At 43.6% G+C, this 27356-nt stretch overlaps 1 protein-coding gene across 1 annotated transcript in view; it reads right to left on the bottom strand.

Annotated features, from left to right (window-relative positions):
• The window catches only part of LOC126232175 (neuralized-like protein 4), a 295692-nt gene that overhangs the window by 81305 nt on the left and 187031 nt on the right, over positions 1-27356 (bottom strand). The window contains exons 20-23 of the mRNA XM_049942472.1: positions 13535-13701; positions 7326-7472; positions 7162-7283; positions 2741-2921 (exon numbers count right to left, since the gene is read on the bottom strand). Coding sequence (XP_049798429.1) covers positions 2741-2921; positions 7162-7283; positions 7326-7472; positions 13535-13701 — 617 coding nt within the window. The remainder of the gene's footprint in view (positions 1-2740; positions 2922-7161; positions 7284-7325; positions 7473-13534; positions 13702-27356) is intronic.

The following is a 27356-nucleotide window of genomic DNA, read 5'->3' as shown; positions in this document are numbered from 1 at the left end:
GACACGACCTTTCCACAATCCCATTGATAAAATAATAACAACAATAATAATATTAATGTATTGAGGTACGTACTAAACAGCATGCGGTTACCAAACCCAGTGTTGAAAGGCATAATTATTGGGATCAGGTGATGATACATACAAATAGTAATCGAGTTTGGACATTGTTGGCAAAGCACGTTGCTGGTACTACTGGTAACGTAGGACCTAAGAATGAGGAAAGAATAATAGTTGGTCCCAATCTATGAGATCATTGTAGGAGGGTACAAAGAAAACAGGTTTGGTATCTAGTAGATGAAGTGGTGCGAATAAATTCGTGCGTACGACGTGGAAAGGGCTGACCGATCTTCCATTTGTACTATTGTAGTATGTAAGTCCAAATGTTTTCTAGAGGACCCGCTGCAATCGCTGTTGCCAATTAAGATGCCAGATACCACCTGTACCACCAGGACTACATTTACCAAATAAAAAACATACTACTCGACCCGAGATCGAACCGTCGACCTCTCGCACGCTAACCCAAAACTCGATCCACTGGACCAACTGTACAGCACTACTTATTTGTGCCGTTAGAGACAGTTTCCGTATGTGTGATTAGTGTGTTGCCATACTGCCACTCCTTAACGTCGTTTTTCTGCCACGTGAAATTTTGCGAGACATTTTTTTATCGCCGGCACGTGAGGAGTCGCACTGCGAAGCCCGAGTGCACAAATTTTGCTTCACCCTGTAGAAACAGAAAAGCAGCTGCGGATATAAAACTCTGATTGTAATTTTACAGGATAAAAATATCAGCTGTGGCACTATCCCACCTAAAAGAATCTTAGATGAACCTGCAACCAAACGCATCACAAACAAACTGCTCTTCGTGAGCTTTATTGTACGGGGGGGCCACACTCTTATAGAATTTTTTAAAGAAATTCCTGCCATTTGACTGTTAATTGTTCATTTATTTTACACAGTCAAGGTTTCAGCTTTGTAGCCATTCTCAAGTGCATGTCAAAACGTTAAGATGTGTCTGACCAGTCTCCAACATGTCACAGTAAAAAAGAAAAGAATACTGAGAAATTATTGATCACACGGTGTAATTCTCTCTGAGATATCAAATTAACCGATTCGTGGATATTATCCTCGAGTTCCTCTATCGGATGAGGATTTGCCACTTAAACTTTGTCCTTCAGTGCACCCCGCAAATAAAAAATCACACGGAGTTAAACTGGGACTTCTAGCCGGTCACATACTGTTACTAATCATTCTTTCGTCGAACACACCGCGGATCGTGCGGTAAGAAACATCGGCCGTATCGGCCCTCGCCAAATCCTGTCGAAAAAATGCGAAGCTTCCTTCTCTTTCACTCAGTTCATTAAAAGCCGGCCACAAAATGTTTCGCACATATATTTTGCTCGTAACAGTGTCATTAAAGAAAATTAGGCCAATTATTCTGTCACCACTAACTGTGCACCCCACTCCTATTTTCTGATCGCGAAGGGGTTCCTCGTAAAGCGCGACAGGCCTATCTGCGCTCCTACGTCGACAGTTTTGGGAACCGACGTATCCGTGTAAATGGAAACGAGCTTGGTAAGGTAAGGATCCATTTTACGATAGCATTTCTCTGTACAGATGTGCACAATATTTGTGTTTGCCGCAAAAGATGTCCGAGAGACTTTTTTAGGGAAATTTTCGAGGCGGTACGCAATGTCATCGTGACGTGCTCCTGCGAGCACCGTACTTCGTCATTTAAGTTTCTAGCCTCGAACACTTCCCGTTTTGTGAAATGTTCTCACGTATTTGTAAACTCCGTCACAACTCTGAACTCCTCGAAACTTCTGTACAAACAATCTCCTAACAGTAAGAGTGGACTCTACACACATACGAATTGTAATAAACAGTCTTCGGAGAATTGATTAATTCGCCCTCACCACCGTTCCGTTCGCAAACTTCACCGTTACACTCGTGACGCCCGTTTCACCGACCGAGTGACACCGGCCGATCCGTTCGACCGGCAGGTGCGGCTTCCGGGGCCGGCCTGTAAAACTCCAGGCAGGCGGTCATCAGTAAATGGAACACACTGTATACGGTCTTATAGACCGGCTGTCGTACTCCAGGATACGAGCTCACGTCCACGATACGTAATACAGCTTACATTGTGCACAATGAGCACCCGTTAACATACAGTACGGTGTATTTAACAGCTCATATATACCTGTAACTTGCATTCGTCACTTACGTTCCTCAACTGACCTGTTAAATGTGCCACGGCCTTCCACTGGTTTTTCATTGCGCACAATGTCATCCACATTATGTATTGTGGATATGTATATTCGTATTCTGCAAGACGACAATTGATCTGTAACACCAAAATATTATTTTTCATTTTTGTTTTTTTTTTCCTCGAAGATGACACGTCACAGAGAAGCCGGACATATTTCAACATTTCAACATCCGATTGGTTCCAGTTTGTAGCCATTCTCGTGATTGTGTAAAGTAAATAAACAATTAACCAGCTCCCTGTAGATAGCACTCACTACACTCTGCGAATAAAAGATCAGTCGTCTATCACACAAACAGTATTTTCTGGGTCCGTGCCGGCCGTGAGTCGACAGTTTCCTCAGAGATATTTCATAATGTCGGAAAACGGCTCTACTACAAATCGGCAGAGCACTCTTATTTCCTTTCTCGAGCACTGGCACGAGTTGCCCGGCACGGCCGGCATCTCCTGGAGGGGCGCGGCCTCCGCACTCACCTGTCGGGAGGACGGCTGGCCCTCGTCGGACGACGACACGCCGCCGGAGCCCTTCGTCCTCTCCGAGCGGTCCTCCGGCGGTGCGGCGCCCACCGCCAGCTCCGCGGCGCCGTCGTCCGCCGCGGCTTCCCTGACGACCGGGACGTCTTCGCAGGTGTCGCCTTCCGACCCCGTCGGTTCACTGGGCATCGTGACGTAAGAAATAGACACACTTCGTGTGCCGACATTATTAGGTCATTTTAGAAATAATCGACTTTACGATCGTCAATTATTAGGTCGGTGCACAAGTTCGTAGTGTCTCCGTTTCGAATGACAGTGCTACAGTCTCGGACTTTATGCTAACGTAAATAAAATAAAGGAACGATCGAGTTCGAACGGAGCGGCAACTCGCCGTACCGAGACCTGCCCACATCCGCGAGAGATAATGTCGCGCAACCGGTGGAGCACTGAAAGTGGTGTACTACGAATTGCTTTCTCGAGGTGTAACCGTGACTGCCGACGTTTATTGCCGACAACTGAGACGTCTCGCAGACGCAATCCGGGAACGGTGACTGGGAAGACCGTGTAAAGTGACGCAACTCCACGATAACGCCTGCCCGCATTCTGCTAGGCGGACAGGAAACACTGTGCACGAGTCGGGTAGACGAGTCATTCCGCTCTTTCACGTGATCTCGCACCTCGGAGTTTCAGCTTTCCCGCTCTTTATCTGACAGTCTTCACAGAACTGTCTTTCCGGACGAAAATGGGCTCCGGACGTGGCTCGAGCAGTTCTTCACCTCAAAAGAATGCGATTTCCACAGTCGCCGAAACGAGAAGTTACCCCGGCATCGGCAAACTGTCGTAAACAGAGAAAGAGAATATTCTATTGCTGACTGAAGTCTCTGTTACGTTTACGTGTCACGTTTATTAAACTTACGGAAAACAGCTACGAACTTATGCACTGACCCTACATCTAAACATTTATCTACACGTATTACTCGCCGAGGCAAACTAGTATCTGCCCACAGTGACAACGCTGCCCTGTTTATGCTCGAGAGGGAGGGAGGGGAGGCAGCAATCTTGCGAGTGGAGGATTGCCACACACTCTGTCTTTGAACACCGATTAGAACGAGGACATAAATACGACATACGATGTTTTTTAAGCAAAATTCAGTCGTCAGTCGCACAGTGGAGTGCGCGGCACTTCACACTCCTCGTGTAGTACGAGAGAAGACGACTGTGACAGAAAAATAGGAAGTAGGGAGTAAGTCACGGAACACGTACCGTGCAGAGGTGTACGTTTTCGTACTTAGCGCAGACGTCAAACGGGAGGTGTGGAATAGGAGAAAATGGCAAGCTGTGGTGGCGAGTAAATGGCTTCACCTGCTGTGGGCAGGGCCAGACTGTCAGAGCGCAACTCCACTCTCCAATCGTGAAAACAAAGGACAAGATGATTGTAAGACAAATGAAACATACTGTAACGTTGAACATCACGGTGAGTCTTCGAGGTGCAACGATAGTATGAGAAGTTGTCTTCTACTCTAATTCACGAGTCACTCTAACGATCTGCACACCCGTTCGAGGAAATACAGGCTCGTGAAATGGAAGTACAAGACGTGCTTTTTGACAGTACCAGTAGAAGTTATGTTATTTTGTTCCAATAACAGCTGCAAAACGAGGAGAAGTCAAGTCTTTCCTCGGCCGAGTGTGCAGTTTGTGGTGGGAAATTTAGTAGCGAACAACGAGAATGCACCGAAATAGTAATTTACCTGAAGTTTGACGAAATGAATGTCAAGTGAACAGCCTGGTACGAGTGTGCATAGGACAGCCTGGGCTGTTCACCTGAGATTTATTTCGTCATAAAATACGCCTGGAGAAATTGAAGAATCACATTACATGAAGTTTGTCAAACAAAGCTGCACTTTAATGTAATGCTTTGAGATCAAAAATTGGTAACAACCTATTGGTGAAGTTGTGTTGAATTTTCACTAACATTTCTAAGTTCTACTGCATCTATCCAAGGGATGTTTTCAATAATTAAAGATTTGTAAACACTTGAGAAAAGCAGACTTAAGTTCTGTAAATGCTCTGACAATGATAAAATCACATTTGTTAGCCTCTGTACAATTTGATTCTTACAGAAAGAAAACTTTTAGTGTGTATACACACCATTAAGAAGTACCAATCAGTCTGTAAAGTCATGTCCAATGCAGATTTGTGTTTATATTTACATCCAAATAGTACACGGAAGAGTGTTTTTAACATCATCTCAAGAGCAGCAGGTACATTATGTGAAAATAAATTATTATTAAATATAATAATATAATATATGGTCTTTAAATATGTCTGCTTGTGTCTGTATATGTGTGGATGGATGTGTGTGTGTGTGTGTGTGTGTGTGTGTGTGTGTGTGTGTGTGTGTGCGCGCGCGCGCGAGAGAGAGAGTGTATACCCGTCCTTTTTTCCCCCTAAGGTAAGTCTTTCCGCTCCCGGGATTGGAATGACTCCTTACCCTCTCCCTTAAAACCCACATCCTTTCGTCTTTCCCTCTCCTTCGCTCTTTCCTGATGAGGCAACAGTTTGTTGCGAAAGCTTGAATTTTGTGTGTATGTTTGTGTGTGTATCGACCTGCCAGCGCTTTCATTTGGTAAGTCACATCATCTTTGTTTTTAGATATAAATTATTATCAACCTATACTGAAGACAATTTTGTCATGCCCTGACTTTTATTCGTAGTCCTGAATTTTTGTGCATTATTTGGAAATGTCCTGAATTTGGCTAAACATAATACGGAAATCCACCCCATGGGTCAAAGAAGTATACGTTCAATGTCCCCTGTTACCGTATTTACTCGAATCTAAGACACACTTTTTTCCCAGTTTTTGTAACTCAAAAAACCGCCTGCAGCTTAGAATCGAGTGCAAAGTAGCGGAAGTTCTGAAAAATGTTGGTAGTTGTTGCCACAACTAACTTCTGCTGTCAAATATATGTCGCGCTACACAGGTATGCTTTGCAGGCACAAAGATAAATACTGGCGCCAAAACCTCTGCATCAGAAAATAAATTAAAAGGTAGAAAAATGTAAACATTATGCCATGTATTCTTTCGTGTTTGCTGCTATTTCATTTAAATCCTGTCTGCCTAACAAACTACGAAACTAGAACAGCAAACGCAGAAGAATATACATATCGTGTCATGTTTATATTCGTACTATTCTTATGCTGAATAGTGATACAGTCAGAAACTAAGCACGGCAACTGACTAGATTTTTAAATCTAGGATGATCCTAATTTCTGTGCTGAATTTAATGTACTAAAGAGTCATCCGCAACGATTTTCAAATGGAGAAAAATTGTCGCTAAACTGTGGTTCAGAACATCTTCTATCATACGCAGTCTATTATTTGGTTCTTGTTGATCATTATCAAAGAAAGCAGCAGTTTAAGTAACAACAAATAGCAGTCTCTTGGCGTTGTTTCAGTTAGAGACAATTCCTCTCTCTCTCTCTCTTTTTTCCACTGTACAATATCTCGTACCCACATGTGGCGGGACTTTGAATTTCCTGCGCTACACTCATTCCCTCAGATATAAATTATACCGTTGCAGCTGTATGAGCGCTCGACAGCAGAGAAAATATATAAGAAAATGAAGGTACTAAAAATGTAACTCTTTTTGTTTTGCTATCCGTCTTGTGCCTCTCGAGAGCGGAAGCTTAATGCAGACGTAAAAACTTATTAGCTATACTTGGTCTGATTAAGACGAAAAACAACTTATTGATGTGCAAATGTATTGTGGAAGTTTGTATGAAATTCAGAGGATGGAAACAGCAATATAAAATACATTGCGTTTAATCTCAAGACGATTTTGATTTGTATAAATTAGTGATTCCTGGACGATTGCAAGATCTCAGAGCAGCTACTACTTTTCACGCAGAAATGATGTAGGAGATTTTTGAAGAACTGGAGAAGCACGAAGGAAGACATGTTAACATGGTAAAGGATGAACTCTTATCTACGCCATTTCCCCCTGTTAATCACATTTTGTTATTCTCTGTTCTTTTTCAAATAATTTTTGTTGTGGAGATTGGTTTGACTTTTGCTCAGAAACGCCACAAAGACCATTCCAACAATAGCTTTTCCGAATCACAAAGTCTGATAACTTTTCTGTAATACGAAGTCAGATTTGCATTTCATCCTTTCCCTTTTTCACGGTCATTAACGATTTTAAAACCCCCTTTTTATTCACCATTTCTTCCCACATTTTCAACCTTTTCTTTTCTTCTCTTTTTCTTTTTTATTAACCACTACACAGAAATTGTCACATCCACGTATTTGTACGAGCTGACCGATTCCGACTGTGTACGTGTAGGATAGCATTTTTTGCATGTTGTCAAACGTAGAATTTTGCACTCCCGAACATTTAAAGTAACGCTGCCGGCACACTCACAGTGGAGCCCTGTCGGCCGCGGGCTGCGCCGGCTCGGCGGTGTCCAGGAGGATCTCGAGCGAGTCGTGCAGCCGGCTGGAGCGCAGGCTGTCGTCCGGTCCGCCGCTGCCGCCCGCCGCGTCCTCGCCGTCCTCCCCGTCGCCGCCGTTGCCGGTGCCGCCGGCCGTCAGCGAGGAAGCCATCTCGGGCGCGGCGAGGGGCGGCACGCCGACCGGGCCGGGCGAGGCGGGGACCGCCCCCGCGCGCCCGCCCACGCTCGTCACCGCCACCGACACCGCCTTGCCGTACAGGTCCACCACCGCGTAGACTTTCTGTACCGGAGGGAGACGCGCGAATATCGTAAAGGTGAGACGATTCTCGTGGGTGTGGGACGTGTCAGAAAGTATAACGTAAAACATTTGTCAGGAGATTTTCGAAATAGGTGAATACGATGTGGTCAACTGGAACAGCTAATATTTACAGAATTAACACGCTGTCAGAATGAATCGTCGTTATGCACTATTAATAAATCTATCACTCACGAAATACCTAATCTCGACTGTTGTGACCGAGTGCTGTCAAAACTGAAATCAAGCGCACATTTTTACTTAAGCTGGCCCAACAGTCTCTGTTAAGATATTCATCTATAGAGTAGGAGTTGCTTATCAAGAAGTCCTTCAAACTCTGTTTAAACTGTTCTCGATCTGAAACCAAGTTTTTAATGGTTGGTGGCAATTTATTAAAAACGTGTGTTCCCGAATATTGGACCCCTTTCTGTACCGAGGTAAGTGATTTAAGGTCTTTATGTAGATTGTTCCTATTCCTAGTATTCATACTACACATTGAGCTATTGGTTGGAAATAGAGATGTATTACTTGCAACAAATTTGATTAAGGATTAAATATACTGAGAAGGTGAGGTTACAATACAAAGTTCCTCGAACAGATTCCGACATCACGTTCTCGAATTCACACCACAAATTATTCTTATCACACGCTTTTGCACCCTAGAAAGTTTTGCTCGGTTTGATGTGTTGCCCCAGGATATGATCCCGTATGACATAAGAGAATGAAAGTAAGCAAAGTATGAAAGTGTTTTTATATTTATCTCTCCTACATCCGACGTCATTCTCACTGCAAATACAGACTCGTTTAGGCTCTTAAGCAATTCTGTGATACGCCCTTCCCAAACGAAATTATAGAGTTTTAATTCCAGAAATTTAACACTGTCAACCTCTTCGATCTGCACGTCTTCGTATGTTACGCACATGCTGGAAGGAAAGCTTTACAGGTTCTGAACTGCATATAGTGATTGTACTGAAAGTTTAAAGACAGTGAATTAGCTTTAAACCACTTGTTAGTGTCAGTGAAAATTTGATTAGTAGCTATTCTAAATCTGTATTTGATCCTATTAAGAAATTTTTTACATATATTACACAACGACGCGCTATCCGTCTGAAAAGGTCCGAGACTAACTTTATTCCCGGCTTACGTGTTATGTTAATGCAGTAATGAAGTGCAATCGATAAATAATATTCTGAAGCAGAGAAATGTGTGTGCAGAGTATGTGCCGCAAACCTCAACTACCGAACGAGAACGGTGGCACTCGCTGCAACTGAACTGAAATGCAAAACGTAGACCATTTCTTACCCCTTTCATACCCACTCGCTTCAACTATGTACATTAAATTTCACTGTCTCTTATTACCGACAGAAATATTTTTCCACAGTGGAAACCTCATGTACACACAAGTCAGTCCTGCCAGCTTTTGGGCACCATTATAAAAATACTTCAACAAGTCAGTGTAGCAGTGCGCAGCGGTTTGTAACTGCCAGAACACCTGGAAGTGGTTGGGTAGTTACTTGTATCCCACTGCACAAATGATTGTTATTTTGCGTGCTTTGAAAATGGGCACATATTTTTGCATAAATCCTGCATCTAAAAAATAAATAAATAAATAAATAAAACCAAGAGCATTAAACCACGAAGAAAAAGTGTCCTTCCTCTACAAAAAATTTATGTCTGAAAGGGTTACAGAAAAACTGACCACAGGTGTCGAGATGCAGTGTTACCAACACGAACCTACCACAAAACGAGAAGGTGCAGGAATTCACGGGAAGGGTCCACACTTTGACAATTGTGGAAAAGTTATCAAAAAACAAAGGTCATCCACAAAGTAAGTTTCATTTGGTTATATAAAACAAATGTGTACAGATACAGAAAAAATATTTATTGTACAAAAATCTCCTACTGCTACATTACTTTTCTATACAGCTTCCGAAATTTTGTAGGCCCTTGTCACAGCACGGAACAAGTTTCTGTACGCCTTCTTCGTAGAAGATTGCCACCTGTGTATTCGACCGTGTGGTAACGTGTCCTTTTAGCTCGCCACCGTCGTTGAAGTGTCGACCACCGAGGACAGATCGTGAGGTTTGCGGAACTTCTATAGGGAGGGCACTAAGTGTAAACTTACAGTTGTGCTTAATCTTCTCTTCAATTCTGTGAACCAGTTCATCAGATGGGCATCCACTTCGTTCTTCATCGTAAACTTTATCACGTCCTCCATTGAACAGTCTGACCCATCTTCTAACCATTGAATCACTCCTAGCAATTTGCCCGTAAACCTCACAGATTCACTGATTAATTTCATTCGGTTTAACTTTCTTTGAATTTAGAAAACGAACCACAGATCCGATTTCACACACGGCGGCATTTTAAATTACGCGCGACATTATAAAGAAGCACCACAAAGCACACGTCAGCAGCAGCGATCTGAAAATGGCGTACACGTCTCCTCCTCGAGTCGGAGTAACTTCCGCGCGTGCTCGGAACTGCGATCGTAGCACTGTCGCGGACAGAAATAGAAACGGAACTTACTTTGTGGACGACGCTCGAATGTGAAAGGAATTATCACAGACGACTATGCGACCGTCAATTCAGAAACCTATCTCTAGGAAATGAAAGTACAACGGCAACACCACCGATAAAGCGTGCCCGAAGAGATTGTATTACATCGTGTTTGTCGCCACTCTCATCTCGGCACGGAAAGTTCCGTCAATTGACGGAAGTGACCGACTGTCGTTCTAGGTGCTGTGCTGCTCGACTCGGTTACGTCTGTTACATATTTAGGGTCAATGTTGCAAAGGGACACAAAACTGAATGGGCACGTAGGTCATCTGTAGTGAAGGCAAACGGTCACCTTCGGTTTATTGGAAGGATTCTAGGAAAGTGTAGCCGACACATACAGGAGACCTCGTACACGGCGCTGGGGCGACCGAGTCTCGAGCACTGCTTTAAGTGTTCGCATTCCCGACATATCAGATTAAAGGAATGCACTGAAGAACCTCAAAGGTGTCCTTGCTAAACCGTTTACCAATAGGTTTTTGTACGTCCATCCTTTCGATCGGACGTCTCGGGTACCACAGCGGTTCACTATTTTAAGAAAATGAAACGCCTACAGCCGTCCTTATGACCTTACCTATCGTGTAGATACCAGTTTCGGCACTTCAGTGCGCCGTCTTCAGGCCTCGGTTGACACTGAAGGCGTTGCCTCCACCCACATATATACACCGCCTCAGTGGCCGACGTAACTGGCTTACGCGGACTACCTGTAACTGCGGTGTCGGCACTCCGATCGGTAGGCCGTCGACGGTCGGAGTGCCGACACCACAGTTACAGGTAGTCCGCGTAAGCCAGTTACGTCGGCCACCGACGCGTCGTATATATGTACCGCAATAACCCCTTCGGCACAAACTGAAACCTGAAGACGGCGCACCGAAGTGCCGAAACTGGTATCTACACAAAAAATAAATTCGCAAGGGTGGCAGTATGCGTTTCATTTTCTTATAATAGTTTACTGACAGGTAAAGAAGTTTCCACTACCTCAAACACTGTTATGTTTAGTGAGCAGGCATTTGCGACAGACTGCAGAATAATCCTACTGCCACTAATGTTTACGTGAAAGGATTGCGAAGACGAGACGAGAGGAATGGAGGTCGTACGGAAGCTTATAAACAGTTGTTTTCCCTCACTCCATTGAGGGTGGAACGAGGAAGGTGACAACTGAGCAGTGCGAAGCAACAAAATTACGCTCCGTGCTTTCGGCCCCTACGGCAATCGGTATCTGAGAAATCTGTGAGGCAACTTTTGGACAATGTTCGTATAAAAAATGTGGACCGACAGATACGGATAAAAATAATTCGACAAGAGACCGACACACGTCAGGAGCACCTGTACGCGCTACAGTCTCAAAATTGATAACAGTACGCTTTAGGCCGTTACGATTTTCAGCACCGAAGAGCTTTCTTCAGTTTGTGTGTCTTCCACTCGAAGCCTCCTCTAGTGGTGAGCAGCAATCTGTCCTTTTCCCATTATTATTCCATCCCATATTTTCCACTGTTCAACTGAGCACGACATTAGGCAGATTACAGAAATTGAGAAAGGCGTGAGTTAATTAGAAATTACTATAAGAATTAAAAAACAAATTAAAGACAGACAAAGTACTCGGCAAACAGACACCGAGATAGACATCTACGTGTATACTCTGCAGATGACTGTGGCACGTGTAGCAGGCAACGTGCAGTAATGAGATCCCAAAAAGCTACCAATGACGACGAATCGTATGTAAAAGGAAGCAAAAGCATACGGCTCGGAGACAATCGGCCTCTTATTTAGTTGCATAGACGGAGAGAGGAGAAGACTGGATCAATGTGGAGATGTAGAGATGGTGGGAGACAGAAGACGGGAGAGACCTACACTTCCAGACACTGGCTGGGAACTCCACAACTTGTTGTTGTTGTTGTTGTTGTTGTTGTTGTTGTTGTTGATGATAGTAACAGCAACACACACATTATTAAACATTGCTCATGCCAGACGGTAAACTTTATGACGGCTGTGGTTTCATTTTCTTTCTTGGAGTCAGTTTTGAATACGGTAGTAGGGTATTTAAACCATTACACAAATTGCTTCTCCTCACATATAAGTTTAAACAACAATTTTGAAACAACAATATGGTCCTTTGTTTTCTTTCTTGCAGTCGAATTTAAGGAGAAACAGGAATGTCGTATTTATAGGTTACGATTAGAATACAACTACGCAATTTGAATGGTCCAAAACTTTGTAATCCTGCTCTTTCACAGATTAAAACTACGTGAAATACTGTCATTGAAGCTACTATTCTCACAGATCCAGTGACAGAAATGGTCTCTCAAACCCCTTGTTCCAATGATCCCAACTCATTCATCCATTCAATTTAAGCAGCTTCAATTCCCAGTAAACAAGGATCCAGGCAACGTGAGAGATTGGGGGGCAGGGGGGAGAGGGGTGGGGGAGTAGTAGGAGGAGGAGATTAAAACATATATCCACTTCCCATATATATTTAGCAATTGCAAAGCACTGACAGGAATAATAATAATAATAATAATAATAATAGTCAAAAAGAAATTCTACAGACAGTAACCAAAATCACCAACTGTATGCCTTACAAAAAAATCTTCCAGATTGCCTCAAAATTACTATTTTAACATGTATCCAGACGAAAAATGATGAAGCACCTCCTGATAACTATTGCCACATCTCACTCCTACCAAACTTATCAAAATTTGTCGACTGCTGTATGCACAAACAGACGAATGAGCAATTTGATCAATATAATCCACTTAGCTCGCCACAATACGGTTTCAGACCTCATATTTCCACTTTCAAATCAGTTCAAATCATCATCGCAGAAATGTATGTTACTTCTGAGAGTAAGAAAATAACCTGTGCAAATCTCCTGGATTTGAGAAAATCTTCCGATACTGTCTCCCAGCGCACACTTATCAAAAAGTTGCACTTCTATTTGTGTAGGTACCTACACGATTTATCTGCACAGACAAATGAGATATATTAATTCGTATAGGTGCCATTCGAGTGCACCGAAGACATATTAATTAGTATTACGTCGGGCACTATCGTACAGACACTTTTCACAAGTCTGAGGAATATCGACCGAAAATCGATAACCTTCGACAGTTGAAAAACTGTATTTTTTGCAGCTGTGGAGTAAACGAGGCCAGGTGTGCTTGTGAGTACTTCAGGCTACAAAGGGACACTGGGGCTCACGCTTCCATTTGTACTGAACAGCATCAAATTTCTATTACGAAATTTCTCAATGTACGTTCACACCATTTTAATCAGCAGTAAAGTGTTCGACTGGAAGACGGCGAGGAGCTTTACAGACACCCCGTAGTTGCCCGTGAGTGTGACACACCAGTGGTCCGAATTTCTCGTCATGAAATTTGCACGAAGTCACGATCGCACTACACTGTCAGTAAGGTAGAACAGAACTCGACCGGAGAAACGACACGACCAGATCCCCGCCGAGGGTACGACTGTCGCCGTCCGCCGGCAGTTACCTTCGGCACGTACGGCACGGCGACGCCCGCGTCCTCGCCGTTGAGCGAGAAGCTGAGGGCCCCGTCGGCGGCGCGCCGGACTCCCACGCGGTCGCCGACCGTCAGCCACTCGAGGCTGGGGCAGTAGCAGTGCTGCAGCGTGCGCCCGTTCTTCTGCACCTCGTTGCCTGGAGCACGCACAATGCAAACTCGGTTAGTCAGGGTGTATACGTGGACGAGGAAAAAAAACTCCCGCATTTCCCAGTTCAAAATACACTTTCTCCCGGGTGAAAATACACTTTTTCCGTGTTAAGTGACAGGATACTTTCCCTCGGAGCTGTGAAACTTATCGATCCTTTGAAGGATTGAGGTTTCGTGCACCGGCTCGAGCTTCCGGGCACATTAGCAAATGACCGCCAGTGGAAAAAAAAAAGTTTGATGTGCAGCAACAAGTACACTGAATATTGTTTGTGCTAGTACCCTGTTTCGAACGTACTAACGGAAAACGACTTTCAAAGAGCACGAGAAAAGTCTTGAGGAAAGCATTATATTTATCGTCTACTGTATCAGCACTGTAAACATCTTGCCACTCTTGTTCCTCGATAAGGTTTACAAAGGTCTCTACAGCAACTGGATCAGCTTTCATAAAATCTTGATAACTATATTTAACATGTGTTGCAGCACAAAAATCTTTTAAAGTTAAAACTTGTGCATCATGATCTGAAAGACCATTCACTTTTGTGCTAACAGAATGCCCTTCTAGTAATGACGAATGAACAAAAATGTTGTCTACGGTCGTTCTACTGTTCCCTTGCTCTCTCGTTGGGAAGAATACGGTTTGCATAAGATTATATGAATTAAGGAGGTCTACCAGCACCCTTTTCCTTGCACAATCACTTATACAATTAATGCTGAAGTCACCACATATAACTAACTTTTTGTATTTCCCATAAAGTGAACCAAGAACCTCCTCTAGCTTTAGCAAAAATGTTGTGAAATTGGAGTCTGGGGATCTATAAATAACAACAGTTAGAAGTTTAACTCCACTAAATTTAACCACACCTGCACAACATTCAAACACCTTTTTAGTGCAGTACTTTGAAACATCAATTGACTCAAATGGGATGCCGTTTTTCACATACACGGCTACTCCCCCACACCGCAAAGAGCTCCTAGAAAAGCTGCAAGCCAACCTGTATCCTGGTAAACGAAGCCTCTGAATCATCTCCTTGTTTAAGAAGTGTTCAGATATACCAATAATTTCAGTGTCAACATCTGTAAACAGTTCACTAACTTTATCTCTAATACGTTGTATATTTTGATGAAATATACTAATTCCCTCATTATTCGGATACCTAAGCTTTGTCGAAAGTGGTTGCTTTGTTAGAGAGACTTCCCTTAACCAGGAATACCTATCAGCTGACTTCAATCTAAAAAAGGTGCAGCTCTAACACCCACTACTGCAGGAATTTTCCTACGAGTGATCCCACCACCCCCACCTATGCTGTCTCCTATAAGCTTTTCCAACCTCCCCTTCCCATACCTGTTGAGGTGTAAGTCAATCAAAGCTCGTGTCACGTGATCTCGCAAGCCGATGAAAGCGGATATTCACAGCACAGAACTCGTGATGTAGCCAGTCAACAGCAGCAACACTGGTCAGTAGTTGGAATACACAAGTATGAAAAGTTAATGGTTTAGATTAACAGAGAAGTGTGGCTACAAGAAAAGCTGCTCTTTCAGATATAATACTGGTCTCGAAGATCAATTAGCCTCAGAAAAGCCAAGCTTTTTCGTGTATAAATTGGTCTTTTTGTCATGTTTTACACTTCAAGATACATCACACAAATGCACCAGTAAAATTTCAAGTTTTAAACGGAGTCAAACTCTCTACGATTTAATAAATTCAGTGCACATTCTCTTAGGCAACATAATTCATCTTGCATAAAAGGAAATTTACATTGAAAGTGTCACTTTTCCAACCACCATTCGCTATATTTTACCGCGAGCTATCGGAAACAGGTTTGTTTCGGCAGTTGCCAGCCAGAAAACAGTTGCCATTACCTGTGCGCAGCTACAATGACGTAGGAAGCCTGTATATTCGTACCTTTAAAGCAGTAAGAGAACTTACATAATGTAATAAAAGAAACAGGACATCAGATGATACACCGAGAGCATCGGAATTTCGTAAACCGTACTAAAATACCCCATTCTGCTTAAAGTAAACATTCGTATGTACAGGTTCACAGTGAAGTAGGCCCCAACCTGATACTAAGCTTTTCAGTGGGGTTTTCGGGATGTAAATTTTCTTGTAGTACCAGTGCTGCATTATCTCGTCTTTGGTTCTTTATTATCAATAATGCCAAACGTGCCAGAAAATCAAAATGTGCGCTTTAAATCCAGCAAACAGTTGAATAGTCTGAAATGAAACTTCGTTTCAAATAAATTGACTGCCTCAGCGGGAAATATCAGTAAGAGCCAAATTTCTTTAGCAAACCGACGAACTTCACCATTCTGCAAGGTGATTAATGCTCGACTGTTGAAAACTTCGAAATAAAATAAAACCAAAAATCTGAAACGAATAACGTATTTTAGCCTTCCATAATTGTGTGAATCTATTTTAATTCAACTGATGTCGCCCGGTCACAGAAATCAATTTTATTTTTATTTGATGAGAGAGTTGTATGCAAAGAGGAAACAGCAAAGTCATCGAATGTAAACTCTACGGCCACAAAAAGTTTTCCGGGTAGCAGCTGACTGCTTGCTACAGGCGATACACCCAACAGCCACACTTCAAGCAGCCACAACTGGGAGAATGTACTGTCCATACGCGACTCAACTGCGCAGGAGCACGAGCCCGCTGCCATCTGCTCAAACGAAGCTGACGTAAACAATTGTGACGTTACGCTCAAAAATGGTTCAAATGGCTCTGAGCACTACGGGACTTAACATCTGAGGTCATCAGTCCCCTAGAACTTCAAGATACTTAAACCTAACTAACCTAAGGACATCACACACATCGATGCCCGAGGCAGGATTCGAATCTGCGACCGTAGCGGTTGCGCGGTTCCAGACTGTAGCGCCTAGAACCGCTCGGCCACACCGGGCGGCCGTTACGCTCATCGCAAGCAGTTTGCTGTTATGAAGTATTGCATAGTCTTTTGCCCTAATGCCTTTAACACATTGTGCTGTTGACAGACGTTTGCGTGTGCAGTTTGTTTAATTGTAAATGGCGCATATCCTTTGCAACTGAAGTTTTACTTTATTTTTTCTCTCGTTTATGTTTTATTGCCGTAATATAATTTTGTAGTAGCGGGATAGACTAATATTCTTTGTTAGACTACCAGTTCCCAGCAATCAAAATTAAAAAAAAAAAATTAATTGAAAACTAAAACACTGAAAAATTGCCCGAATTCTAAAAAATTCCTGTATTTTTTCTGGTTTTGTCCCCGATGAAAAAATTCCCGGGTTTTTCCCGGATCTTCTGGTTGTCCCGGGACGTATACACCCCGGTTAGTACACAGTGGGCCGTAGCGAGCTACCAGGAGCCGTACTCCACACGCCGCGTCGCGGGATACGGCGGAGGGTACTCGCGGTGGCACTGCCGTCTCCTCGCCTCGCTCGTTTCGTTAACGGACGGTGCGCCGGGTGGTGCGGCAGCTCGGTAAATGGCACAGCAGTGCAAGATTACTGGTGCCAAAACTGGGTCAATGTTAACACCGTGTCAAACTCTCAGACATTTGTCGACAAACTCGAGAAAATGAAAATGGGTCGAAACGGAGTAGCGTTCGGTCGGGACGTGGTGTCACTCTTCACGAGGGCGCCAGTACGAGACGTGCCAGATGTTACGGTCCGGTAGTTTCCGCCCGGAATCGTCGTCATTCCGTCACGTTTTAATGACTACGTACTTCTCGTACTGGAACGAATATTACGAAATGACAGATCGCACGGCAACGGGCTCACCACTGTCTTCTGCAATCGTGAATTTCTTTGTGGAGCTCCCTCAGGTACGTCAGTAACACCTTACTCGTACGGCCTCACAGTGAAAATACACAGAAGCAGTTCACAGATCAAACGAACAGCGTCCATCCCGACATTAAATTTACTGTCGAGACAGAGAAGGTGGCGAGTTACCGTCCTCGAGTGTTTTAAACGAGAGGAAAGCAGAAGGCCGGCTCGGTCATTCGGTGTACAGGAAACCGACGCACAAAGATCGAATCTTCGAACACCGGTAGTTTTCACCACCCTGCACACGAGAAAGTGGTCCCGAACACGTTAATACACAGAGCCGAAGTTATTTCTGACGACGACCGCCTACGGTCCGAACTGTAGCGCTCGAGGCACGTGCTCGGGGAAAATGGCTACAGAGAAAGAGAAATTGCACACGCTTTCAGGCGTCACCGAAGGACGCCGCCTCCGAATCGGCAGAAGGAGCCGAGCCGGCAGCTTTCCTGCCGTACTACGGGGCAACGAGCAGCGAGTTAGTACTCTTACTACAGGGACGTGGATCGCGACCAGTGTTTTGGCGCTCCGCAGAGGTTAGAGATACGACGCGCCCCGTTAAATACAATATAAGTCTCAGTGTGCCGGGTGCGTACGTCGTTCCTCGCAAGTCCGGTAGCATCTACAAAGGCCTGACAACTCGCACAGCTGCGGAGTGTCGTACCGAGCACGAGAGACGTATTAAGCGAAGGGATCTCAGCGGGTCGGCCACGGCCGAGCAGTGCCTCGAAAATGGACACAAAATAACAGTTTGAGAACACGAGGGTCTCTGCTCGCGCATCGACGTACTGGGACTCGGTTAAAAAAGCGGTAGCTGAGATTAGGACGAACGGCAACAATTTCAACAAAGACCGGGGCTACACGACGAGTAGGACACGGGGCGGGCTCCGGATGTCGAAGGGAAGCAACAGTGGATGCTCAATTCTCGTAGGGAGGCGGGAGTGGCAGTTTCAAACTCAGCACGGGGCACTCTCGCCACCCGACGCCATCCCGGAGCTGCCGAGAGCTGTCCGGTGACCTACCGCACACGTGTCGTTTCGGCCCTCCGAGATCGGTGCCGGTGGCCGTAATCCTAAGTGTATAAGTGAGAAATGGTGTCACTCCCGGCAGTCGGTAGTTTTACTCCCGATGACAACGGCGGAACTAACCACAGAAAGCTCGAGAATTTTATCGGAGACGACGCGGTTTGAAATTCCTGAAGATTTTATCCAGTTGTGACGCCGTGAAAGACTCCGGACATTGTAGTGATTGCTGGGACTGATGCAAAACAAAGTTGACTGATGCAAAACAAAGTGTACGGAATAGAACAAATGTGCCACATACCTGCCAACTTTGTAAAACCAAAAATCGGGAGATTCAGTTTTAAAAATTGGGAGGTTCGAACAGCAAAAAAGAATGTGGCTTATTTTCCGTATAATCTCGAGACAACTGACGTGGCTGCGCTTTAGCGAGTGTGACTGCACGAGCTTCAATGAACTGCAAACAACAGTCGACCAGTTGTAAAATACGGGTTTATAAAACCTCGATCAGTGTCTCGACAGTCTTCTTCGGAAGGTATTGTCGGTAGAATGACGTTACCTATATCTGATGAGGTGAATGTGTCTAGTACGTGTGTACGTCGTCCACTTAATCGACATTTAAAATACACGACTCGAAGGTAGTAGCTCTCTACTGTAGAGCTTTGTCTTATAAGTTTTCGAGACACAGCACATTTGACAGTGAATCCAATAACAGGTAGTACGCCACTCGAGACGTTTGTATACGTACGAGAAATATAAAACACAGTGTCAGATTCTATGTACTGTAAGTATTCCACGTACAGAGCTGGTGACGTGTGCTGTCGGCTTAAAAGTAGGGGCACCAGCCTCGGGTCACCTCCGGCAGCTGGCAGTCCCACACCTATCGAACACGCACAGCTGCAAAGAGCAACTCGTGCGATTTCACGAGTACGTATTCATTACTAGAATTAAAATAAAAAAAACTGCCACTAAAAATCGAACGACTTATAAAGAGCTTGCAGGCTCAGGTAAAAGGCACGAATAGACAACTGTAACAAACACGACTGTCAGAGCAAAATGCTTCGAGGAAATATATCGTATCGTGCCGCACACGCGTACGGGAAAACCGTACGAGTGATGGAAATTTATCGAGTAGCACGTGAGATCGCGTGCGGATGAGGCACGAGAAAGTACTTCGAGTCGACCGGTACCACGCGACACGAACGGGGCCGAACCGAACAGACGAGGAAGGGATCGACAAATAAACACTCGTCATCAGTCTAATGTAACCTACGGACTCACAGTGAACGACTAGACGCGTGGCACAGCCTTAAGAAATTAAAATTAAGGCAACAACAGCTGTAGAATGCAAATATTTGGACCTCAAAAGTCGTTTAGCGGTAAGTGCCCAACCGGCCACATATCGTGCCAGCTGAGAGATACCTGTCAACAGACCGCCGTGTGAACCGCAATCAAAAAACGACTCACAGATAACAGAGCAGTATCCTCCAAAGGCTACTCTGTGAGGTGGCTGAGAAGAACTCTAGTAGGATCCCTTACTTCGGTCCCGTATCCGATAAATTGGGGAGATTTTTGATATCTGTCCGTGTTACTCCTGCCCTTTCGGAACCTAAAAATAATGGGAAACATCACACCCGTACGGTGTTTCCCTTTTTCACGTGCGCACATGGCGACTCGACTTTGACACCACGAGCGTCACTGTGTGATGGATCATTCAGTGTGTTGTGGTCAGAGTTACTGTATTTACTCGAATCTAAGCCGCATTTTTTTTCCGGTTTTTGTAATCCATAAACCCGCCTGTGGCTTAGAATCGAGTGCAAAGCAAGCGGAAGTTCTGAAAAATGTTGATAGGTGCCGCCACAACTAACTTCTGCCGTCGAATATATGTAGCGCTACATAAGCATGCTTTGTGGGCACAAAGATAAATACTGGCGCCAAAACCTCTGCGTCAGTAAATAAATTAAAAAAAAAAGGTAGAAGACGAGCTTTTTTTTTTATCCGCCCCGAGTTTCGACCACTGCATTTTCATACATTATCCAACGAAGTAAATACAAATTCCGTATTGTTCATCTTCGAATGTAGCAGAATTTCAATGTACTACGAAAATCTGACTGGCAGGACTGTTAGGGATGTTTGTCAATATGGCCAACTCTACGTTCCGAGTTTTTCCTACCTGTGAGAAGAGATGGTTGCTAATAGGAACCTGATGAAATGTGAATCACATGCAGTATTCTCTTCACCATAAGAATAATACAAATATAAACATTTTGCCATGTATTCTTTCGTGTTTGCTGCTATCTCATTTAAATCCTGTGTGCGTAATAAACTACGAAACTAGAGTGGGACAACAGCAAACGCGGAAGAATATACATATCATGTCATGTTTATATTCGTATTATTCTTATGCCTAATAGTGATACAGTCAGAAATGAAGCACGGCAACTGACTAGATTTTAAATGTAAGATGACTAATTTCTGTGCAGAATTTGATGTACTAAAGAAGCAGCCGCAAAGATTTCAAACCGAGGAAAATTTTCGCAAAACTCTCGTTCAGAACATGTTCTATCATACGCATCTGGTTCTTTTTGATCATTATCAAAGAAAGCAGCAGTGTAAGTAACAACAAATAGCAGTCTCTTGCCATTGTTTCACTAATGAGACGATTCCTCTTTTTTTTTTTTAAGCGGCGGTAGCTCGCACAAAAGCAAGTCATGCCGCGAGCGGCGACAGGTCCTAAACACGCACTATCAAAATGCGACAAACAATGCATTACACAGTACAGTAATGCATTTTCAGCTTAGAGTGACGTAAACACCTATAACAAAGAAAACGGCACTTATCAGATCAAAGCAAAATAAGCAATCGATTCAAACCAGACGAAGCACGTGAAAAAGGAAGGGTACCCGTATAAATACGGACGGAGCGCCTGATGCATAGCAATGGCTACCTGGTAAAGCTTAACTGCTAAGCTTACGACTCGAACCAAACTACTGTAGCTGTATCGTCATTCATTCAATCTAAATTGTGTCTCATATTACAATTAGACGAACTTTGTTTTGATTTGGAGGTGCGGCCTAAAACTTTTCTCTCCCCTTGAATTTCGAGTCTCAAATATCACGTGCGGCTTAGATTCGGGAAATTTTTTTTCCCTTTATTTTGAGTCTCATTTTTCAGGTGCGGCTTAGATTCGAGTAAATACGGTACCTTTGACTGTTCTTCCAATACGGTCACCTTTTGTTTTGTTCTCACGGTACAGCTATTCTGTACTACACGCGTGCCCAAACTCATTCCTCTCAGCTCTGTTTTTCTGCAGGCAGGGTAACGCTCAGTACTTACGGGTACCAAATGACAAACACATCTTCAATGATAATTCTGTTTCGATTTAACCGTGCACATCAATCGTCAAGACAGATCCAAGCATAAGTAAGTCATAATTTCACATACACAAATCGACTAATCCGACCACATCGAACTCTACACTGTTGTTGTTGTGGTCTTCAGTCCTGAGACTGGTTTGATGCAGCTCTCCATGCTACTCTATCCTGTGCAAGCTTCTTCATCTCCCAGTACCTACTGCAGCCTACATCCTTCTGAATCTGCTTAGTGTATTCATCTCTTGGTCTCCCTCTACGATTTTTACCCTCCACGCTGCCCTCCAATGCTAAGTTGGTGATCCCTCGATGTCTCAGAACATGTCCTACCAACTGGTCCCTTCTTCTTGTCAAGTTGTGCCACGAACTCCTCTTCTCCCCAATCCTATTCAGTACCTCCTCATTAGTTATGTGATCTACCCATCTAATCTTCAGCATTCTTCTGTAGCACCACATTTCGAAGGCTTCTATTCTCTTCTTGTCTAAACTATTTATCGTCCATGTTTCACTTCCGTACATGGCTACACTCCATACAAATACTTTCGGAAACGACTTCCAGACACTTACATCTATACTCGACGTTAACAAATTTCTCTTTTTCAGAAACGCTTTCCTTACCATTGCCAGTCTACCGATGATGGTCGAACTCTACATAAGATCCGAGATTTACGATCTCCATTCGTCTCGGGCATTTACAGAGTAGTACACCCGTTTCCTCCGAGGTGTTCACGACACGTACAGGGTGCGTCACCGAGGCTACCGCACTCGCCCTGCCGTGCCTCACCCCGGCCGCGTTCCGCCACTGACCACGCACTGCCTGCACCGATCACGTGTCGGGATGCTCACAGTCTACTTTTCCCGGCAGGAGTGTCCTCAGTGGAATGTAGGTAATTCTCACGAATAGGCCACATTACACTATGCCTGTCGTGAAGGGCGTTTAGTTACCCTGTATAATACTGGTGATATCTCTGGTATTAAATGCCAGAGTGTGGGTGTAGACGTATCTGGCAGAGAGAGAGAAGTTTCCAAAACTAGGTTCGTACTACACAGTGCCACTCGTAATCTTAAGTTAGCTCTAGCAGCGCATTTGGCACGCGATGTGCACGGATTGTCTAACATTGAAGCTGACTTAGGAATCTCGCGTGTACAATTACGAGGACCGGTCCTCGACATTTTGGAAGGGTTACAAACAGCGTAGTGTAAGCTGAAACATCCAGACAGTACTCTAAATGAGGAAACCAAATTTCAACATAAGAGAACGCTCAGCAACTATTCGCGATGTCTAACTCGTATCTGTAGCGCCTCATCCCCCGATCTCTCGAGTCGCGTGTCGCACAACTGGGAGGTGACGCATAACGTTGTCAGAGCCGTGTTCAGTTTTCCATTTAATGGATTTGTACGTAATTTTCCGTTGCTCTGCTACACCTAATGTGTAGCCCTGCACCTACCTACATATTCAAGTGGTCCCCCCCCCCCTCCCGCCTCCACGGTAACTAGTCACATTGACATATCTGTTACAGGAGATGTACTGAACTGTAATTATGTAGGTCACCTCACACGTTGCATTGCACTACCTGGATCGACTGCCTTTTAATCTCGGTACGACATACTCGGCATATTCGATGTAACAATAAAATCGATCAATTATTGATAAAATTATTTAACCGGACACATAAAAAATCTACTCGCCGAGCGGCGGCAGAACCACGTGTGAAAGACCGTCACGATTGGCGAAGCTTTTGCAGCCGGTGGCTCCTCCTTCGGGCAGAAAGAGTGAAGGGGATGGAAGAAGGGTGAAGGAAAAGGATTGAAGAGGTCTAGAAAAAGGAGCAGTGTAATGCAAGGATTTGTTAATGTATAATACACTTAGTCATATGGACAGTCAGAATACAAACAGAGAATCTGTCATGATGTTACACTACACTTACATTTACCCATGATTTGGTAAATTGTAAGCACCTCCTTTCACACACCCCTTGAAGGTGATGCAAACGTTATAATGTATTATGTTCTCTTTTTATGTAGTAGCTGTAGGATTTGGTAGTTTATAGGTAGTGAATAGTTTCTTCCAGTCTAGCTTTCTTTCTTTCTTTCTCCATTATCCTACTACCTCCTGCAGCTGGGTATTGTTTGTTTATGGAATGTAAGAATATATTGTGTGACAGTAAACTTTCATGTATGAACAAAAAGACATGAATATTGATGGTATTACAAGCCTGGTCAACCACTAGCCAGCCAAGATATGGAATCAAAGGAAAGAAAGAAATAATAAACGAAGGAAAGCCCGTGCTTTAAATATTAAGTCTGATATCCCTTGGCACGCCCAAACCTGAATAAAAAAAATTAATACCCCAATAAAAGAAAGCCAATGGGACTTAGTATAATTTAGTGTAAATATTTCACATGCATATTCTAGTAAATTTTTATGTATTTGTATATGTGTTAAAACTTTGCATATTGTCAACATATTTTGAAATGTGACCACGAAATGTAAGCTTTCATAATTAACGATGTAAACATGCTGGGACACAGTGAACTTTGTTAAAATGTAAATATGGCAAAAGTGTTGCAAACTGTGAACGTTATAAACGACGAATTTTGTGTTATTTGTGAAACTTATGGTGCATAAACCAAATAACTGTTTGTAAACCGATATAAACTGCAATTTACTTCGACGATAATGAGGATTTTCACACTGCAAATGAACGTTTGTTGGCAAGTGTAAACAACGTGGTGAAACACCTACCTTTGCGAACATCGACGCCGTTGTTCCTACCGGCCTTCAGATGCTTTGGAGACAATAAACTCAGCACCTGTCGTAGGCGATGTGGAGGCTAAAAACTACATCGACCATATATGCCCCGGGAACAATAGTCGTGAAAACGCACAAGGACCTGGAGTGTTGTGTCGTAACAGAAGACACGGACATTGCTTCAGACCACGCACACGTTCAATCTCATGGTGTCTCCGGACTTAACACACCATTTACGCTGGAATAACAACTTGTAATGAACACTATGTGAAAGTGAATACTGTGCAAGACTGTCATAACACAGCTATTTTGAAATTGCCACACGCGAAATTCAGTGATGCTATTGCGCATGCGCAAAGACTACATGCTGCCAGAGATGCATTTGGAAACCAACCAACGCTGGGAGCACACAACATTAACTGCGCTGGCGAGCAGCTTGTTCAAACAAACTGTATGTAAATATATATATTAATTGTGTAAAAAGGATCCAAACTTTAATAATTGTATTTAGTATATAGGTTTAGAAAGTAAGTGTTGGCAAAGATTATCCCCTATGGATGCACGTGGCCTTACCAATGAAAATATGCATATATTGACTTTTAGCTTTACTAGCCTGCCACGCTAAATGTTTTAGCGTGACAGTCGAGGGGGCGATGTAGCGGGACTTTGAATTTCGCCGTGCTGCACTCGTTCCCTCAGACATGAATTGTGCCGTCGCAGCGGTATGAGCGCTCGACGGCAGAGAAAATACTAAAATTGTAACTCTTTTTTGTTTTCTATCTGTTTCTTGATTGTCTCTTGATAGCCGAAGCTTAAGACAGACGTGATCTGATGCTGACGTAAAAAACATAATATCTAGTCTAGATCTGATTGTAATGTGTAGACATTGTGGAAGTTGTTATGAAATTCGGAGGATGGAGAGAAGCAACTAAAATAAATTGTATTTATTATCAAGACTGTTTTGTATACATTAGAAATTCCTGGACAATGAAACTTATTGCAAGATATCGGAGCAGACTTTTCACGCAGAAATGAAGGAGATTTTTGAAGAAATGGATGCCGCACGAAAGAAGACAAGTTAACCTGGTAAAGGATGAACTCTTATCTACGCCACATCCCCCTGTCAGTTACATTTTGTTATTCTCTGTTTCTTGTCAATAATTTTTGTAGTGGAAATTGGTTTAACTTTTGCTCAAAAACCCCACAAGGACCACCCCAACAATAGCTTTTCCGAATCACTAAGTCCGATAGCTTTTCTGTAATACGAAGTCCGATCTGCATTTCTTTCTTTCTTTCTTTCCCATTTTTCAAAAACCCCCTTTTTATTCACCATTTCTTCCCACATTTTCAACCTTTTTCTTTTTCTTTTCTTCTCTTCTCTCTTTTCTTTTTTTATTAACCACTACAGCAGGCTTCAGGGATGGCACCCAGAACGAGGATCAGGGGAGACTCACCTTACAGTAAGTATCCTTTTTTATTCTTCCTTCCCCTTCAACCCCTTCGGCACGAAGGAGGAGCCACCGGTTCCGAGAGCTCACCAATCGCGACAGTCTTTTACGTGTGTGTTCTGCCGCCGCTTGCCGAGTAGATTTTTTTGTCTATCCAATTAACTAATTTATATCTAAAAACAAAGATTCTGTAACTTACCAAACAAAAGTGCTGGCAGGTTGACAGACACACAAACAAACACACACACAAATTTCAAGCTTTCGCAACCCACGGTTGCTTCATCAGTGAAGAGGGAAGGAGAGGGAAAGACGAAAGGATGTGAGTTGGAGTCATTCCAATCCCGGGAGCGGAAAGACTTACCTTAGGGGGAAAAAAAGGACAGGTAGGCCTAACCTCTTTGCCTTTACATATGTCTGTATATGTGCGGATGGATATGTGTGTGTGTGTGTGTGTGTATACCTGTCCCTCTTTCCCCCTAAGGTAAGTCTTTCCAGTCCCGGGATTGGAATGACTCGTTACCCTCTCCCTTAAAACCCACATCTTTTCGTCTTTCCCTCTCGTTCCCTCTTGCCTGATGAAGCAACCGTGGGTTGCAAAAGCTTGAAATTAGTGTGTGTGTTGGTGTTTGTTATTGTCTCTATCAACATACCAACACTTTCATTTGGTAAGTTACAGAATCTTTGTTTTTAGATATATTTTTCCCACGAGGAATGTTTCCCTCTATTATATTCATACAATTAACTTGTTTTATCAATATATTTGATGTATCTTGCAGCATTATCTTTAGTTTGTGGTGTGTCTGTTTGGTCTCTTATGTTTTGAACTACAGTTTTATTACTTTTATTTCCTGACAATTTCATTACACATTTTTATTATTTTTATTTCTTAACAACTGCATTACACATTGCTCATTGTGCTTTTATTGTCTGCTCCGTAGCAGGCCTATCTCAGCTAACGCCATTAGTACGACAGTATTATTACCGGCGAGAGGCATTCGGTAGGAAACGTGGAGAGTGGCTGCGGTCGCCCCTCCCGCCCTCACGGTTACTCCCAGCGGCAGCCGCTCTACGACGTGTACGCGTACTGAGGTCTCCCGAATGGGCTCGCCGGGCATCCTCGGTGTGCACCGGCCCGGTCACTTACGCGGTACGCTGCTTTTGAGGTTCACAAATTGGTACTCTACGACGTTTACATCTCCCTTTCGGTTCCTTACGCCTGTGCCGCACGTCTGGCTATTCGCAGTTTGTTCGTAG

Source organism: Schistocerca nitens, unplaced genomic scaffold, assembly GCF_023898315.1.
Source record: "Schistocerca nitens isolate TAMUIC-IGC-003100 unplaced genomic scaffold, iqSchNite1.1 HiC_scaffold_465, whole genome shotgun sequence".
In the NCBI taxonomy this organism is placed as follows: domain Eukaryota; kingdom Metazoa; phylum Arthropoda; class Insecta; order Orthoptera; family Acrididae; genus Schistocerca; species Schistocerca nitens.
Note: the sequence above shows the minus strand (reverse complement) of the source record. Positions and strands in the feature narration are given on the sequence as shown.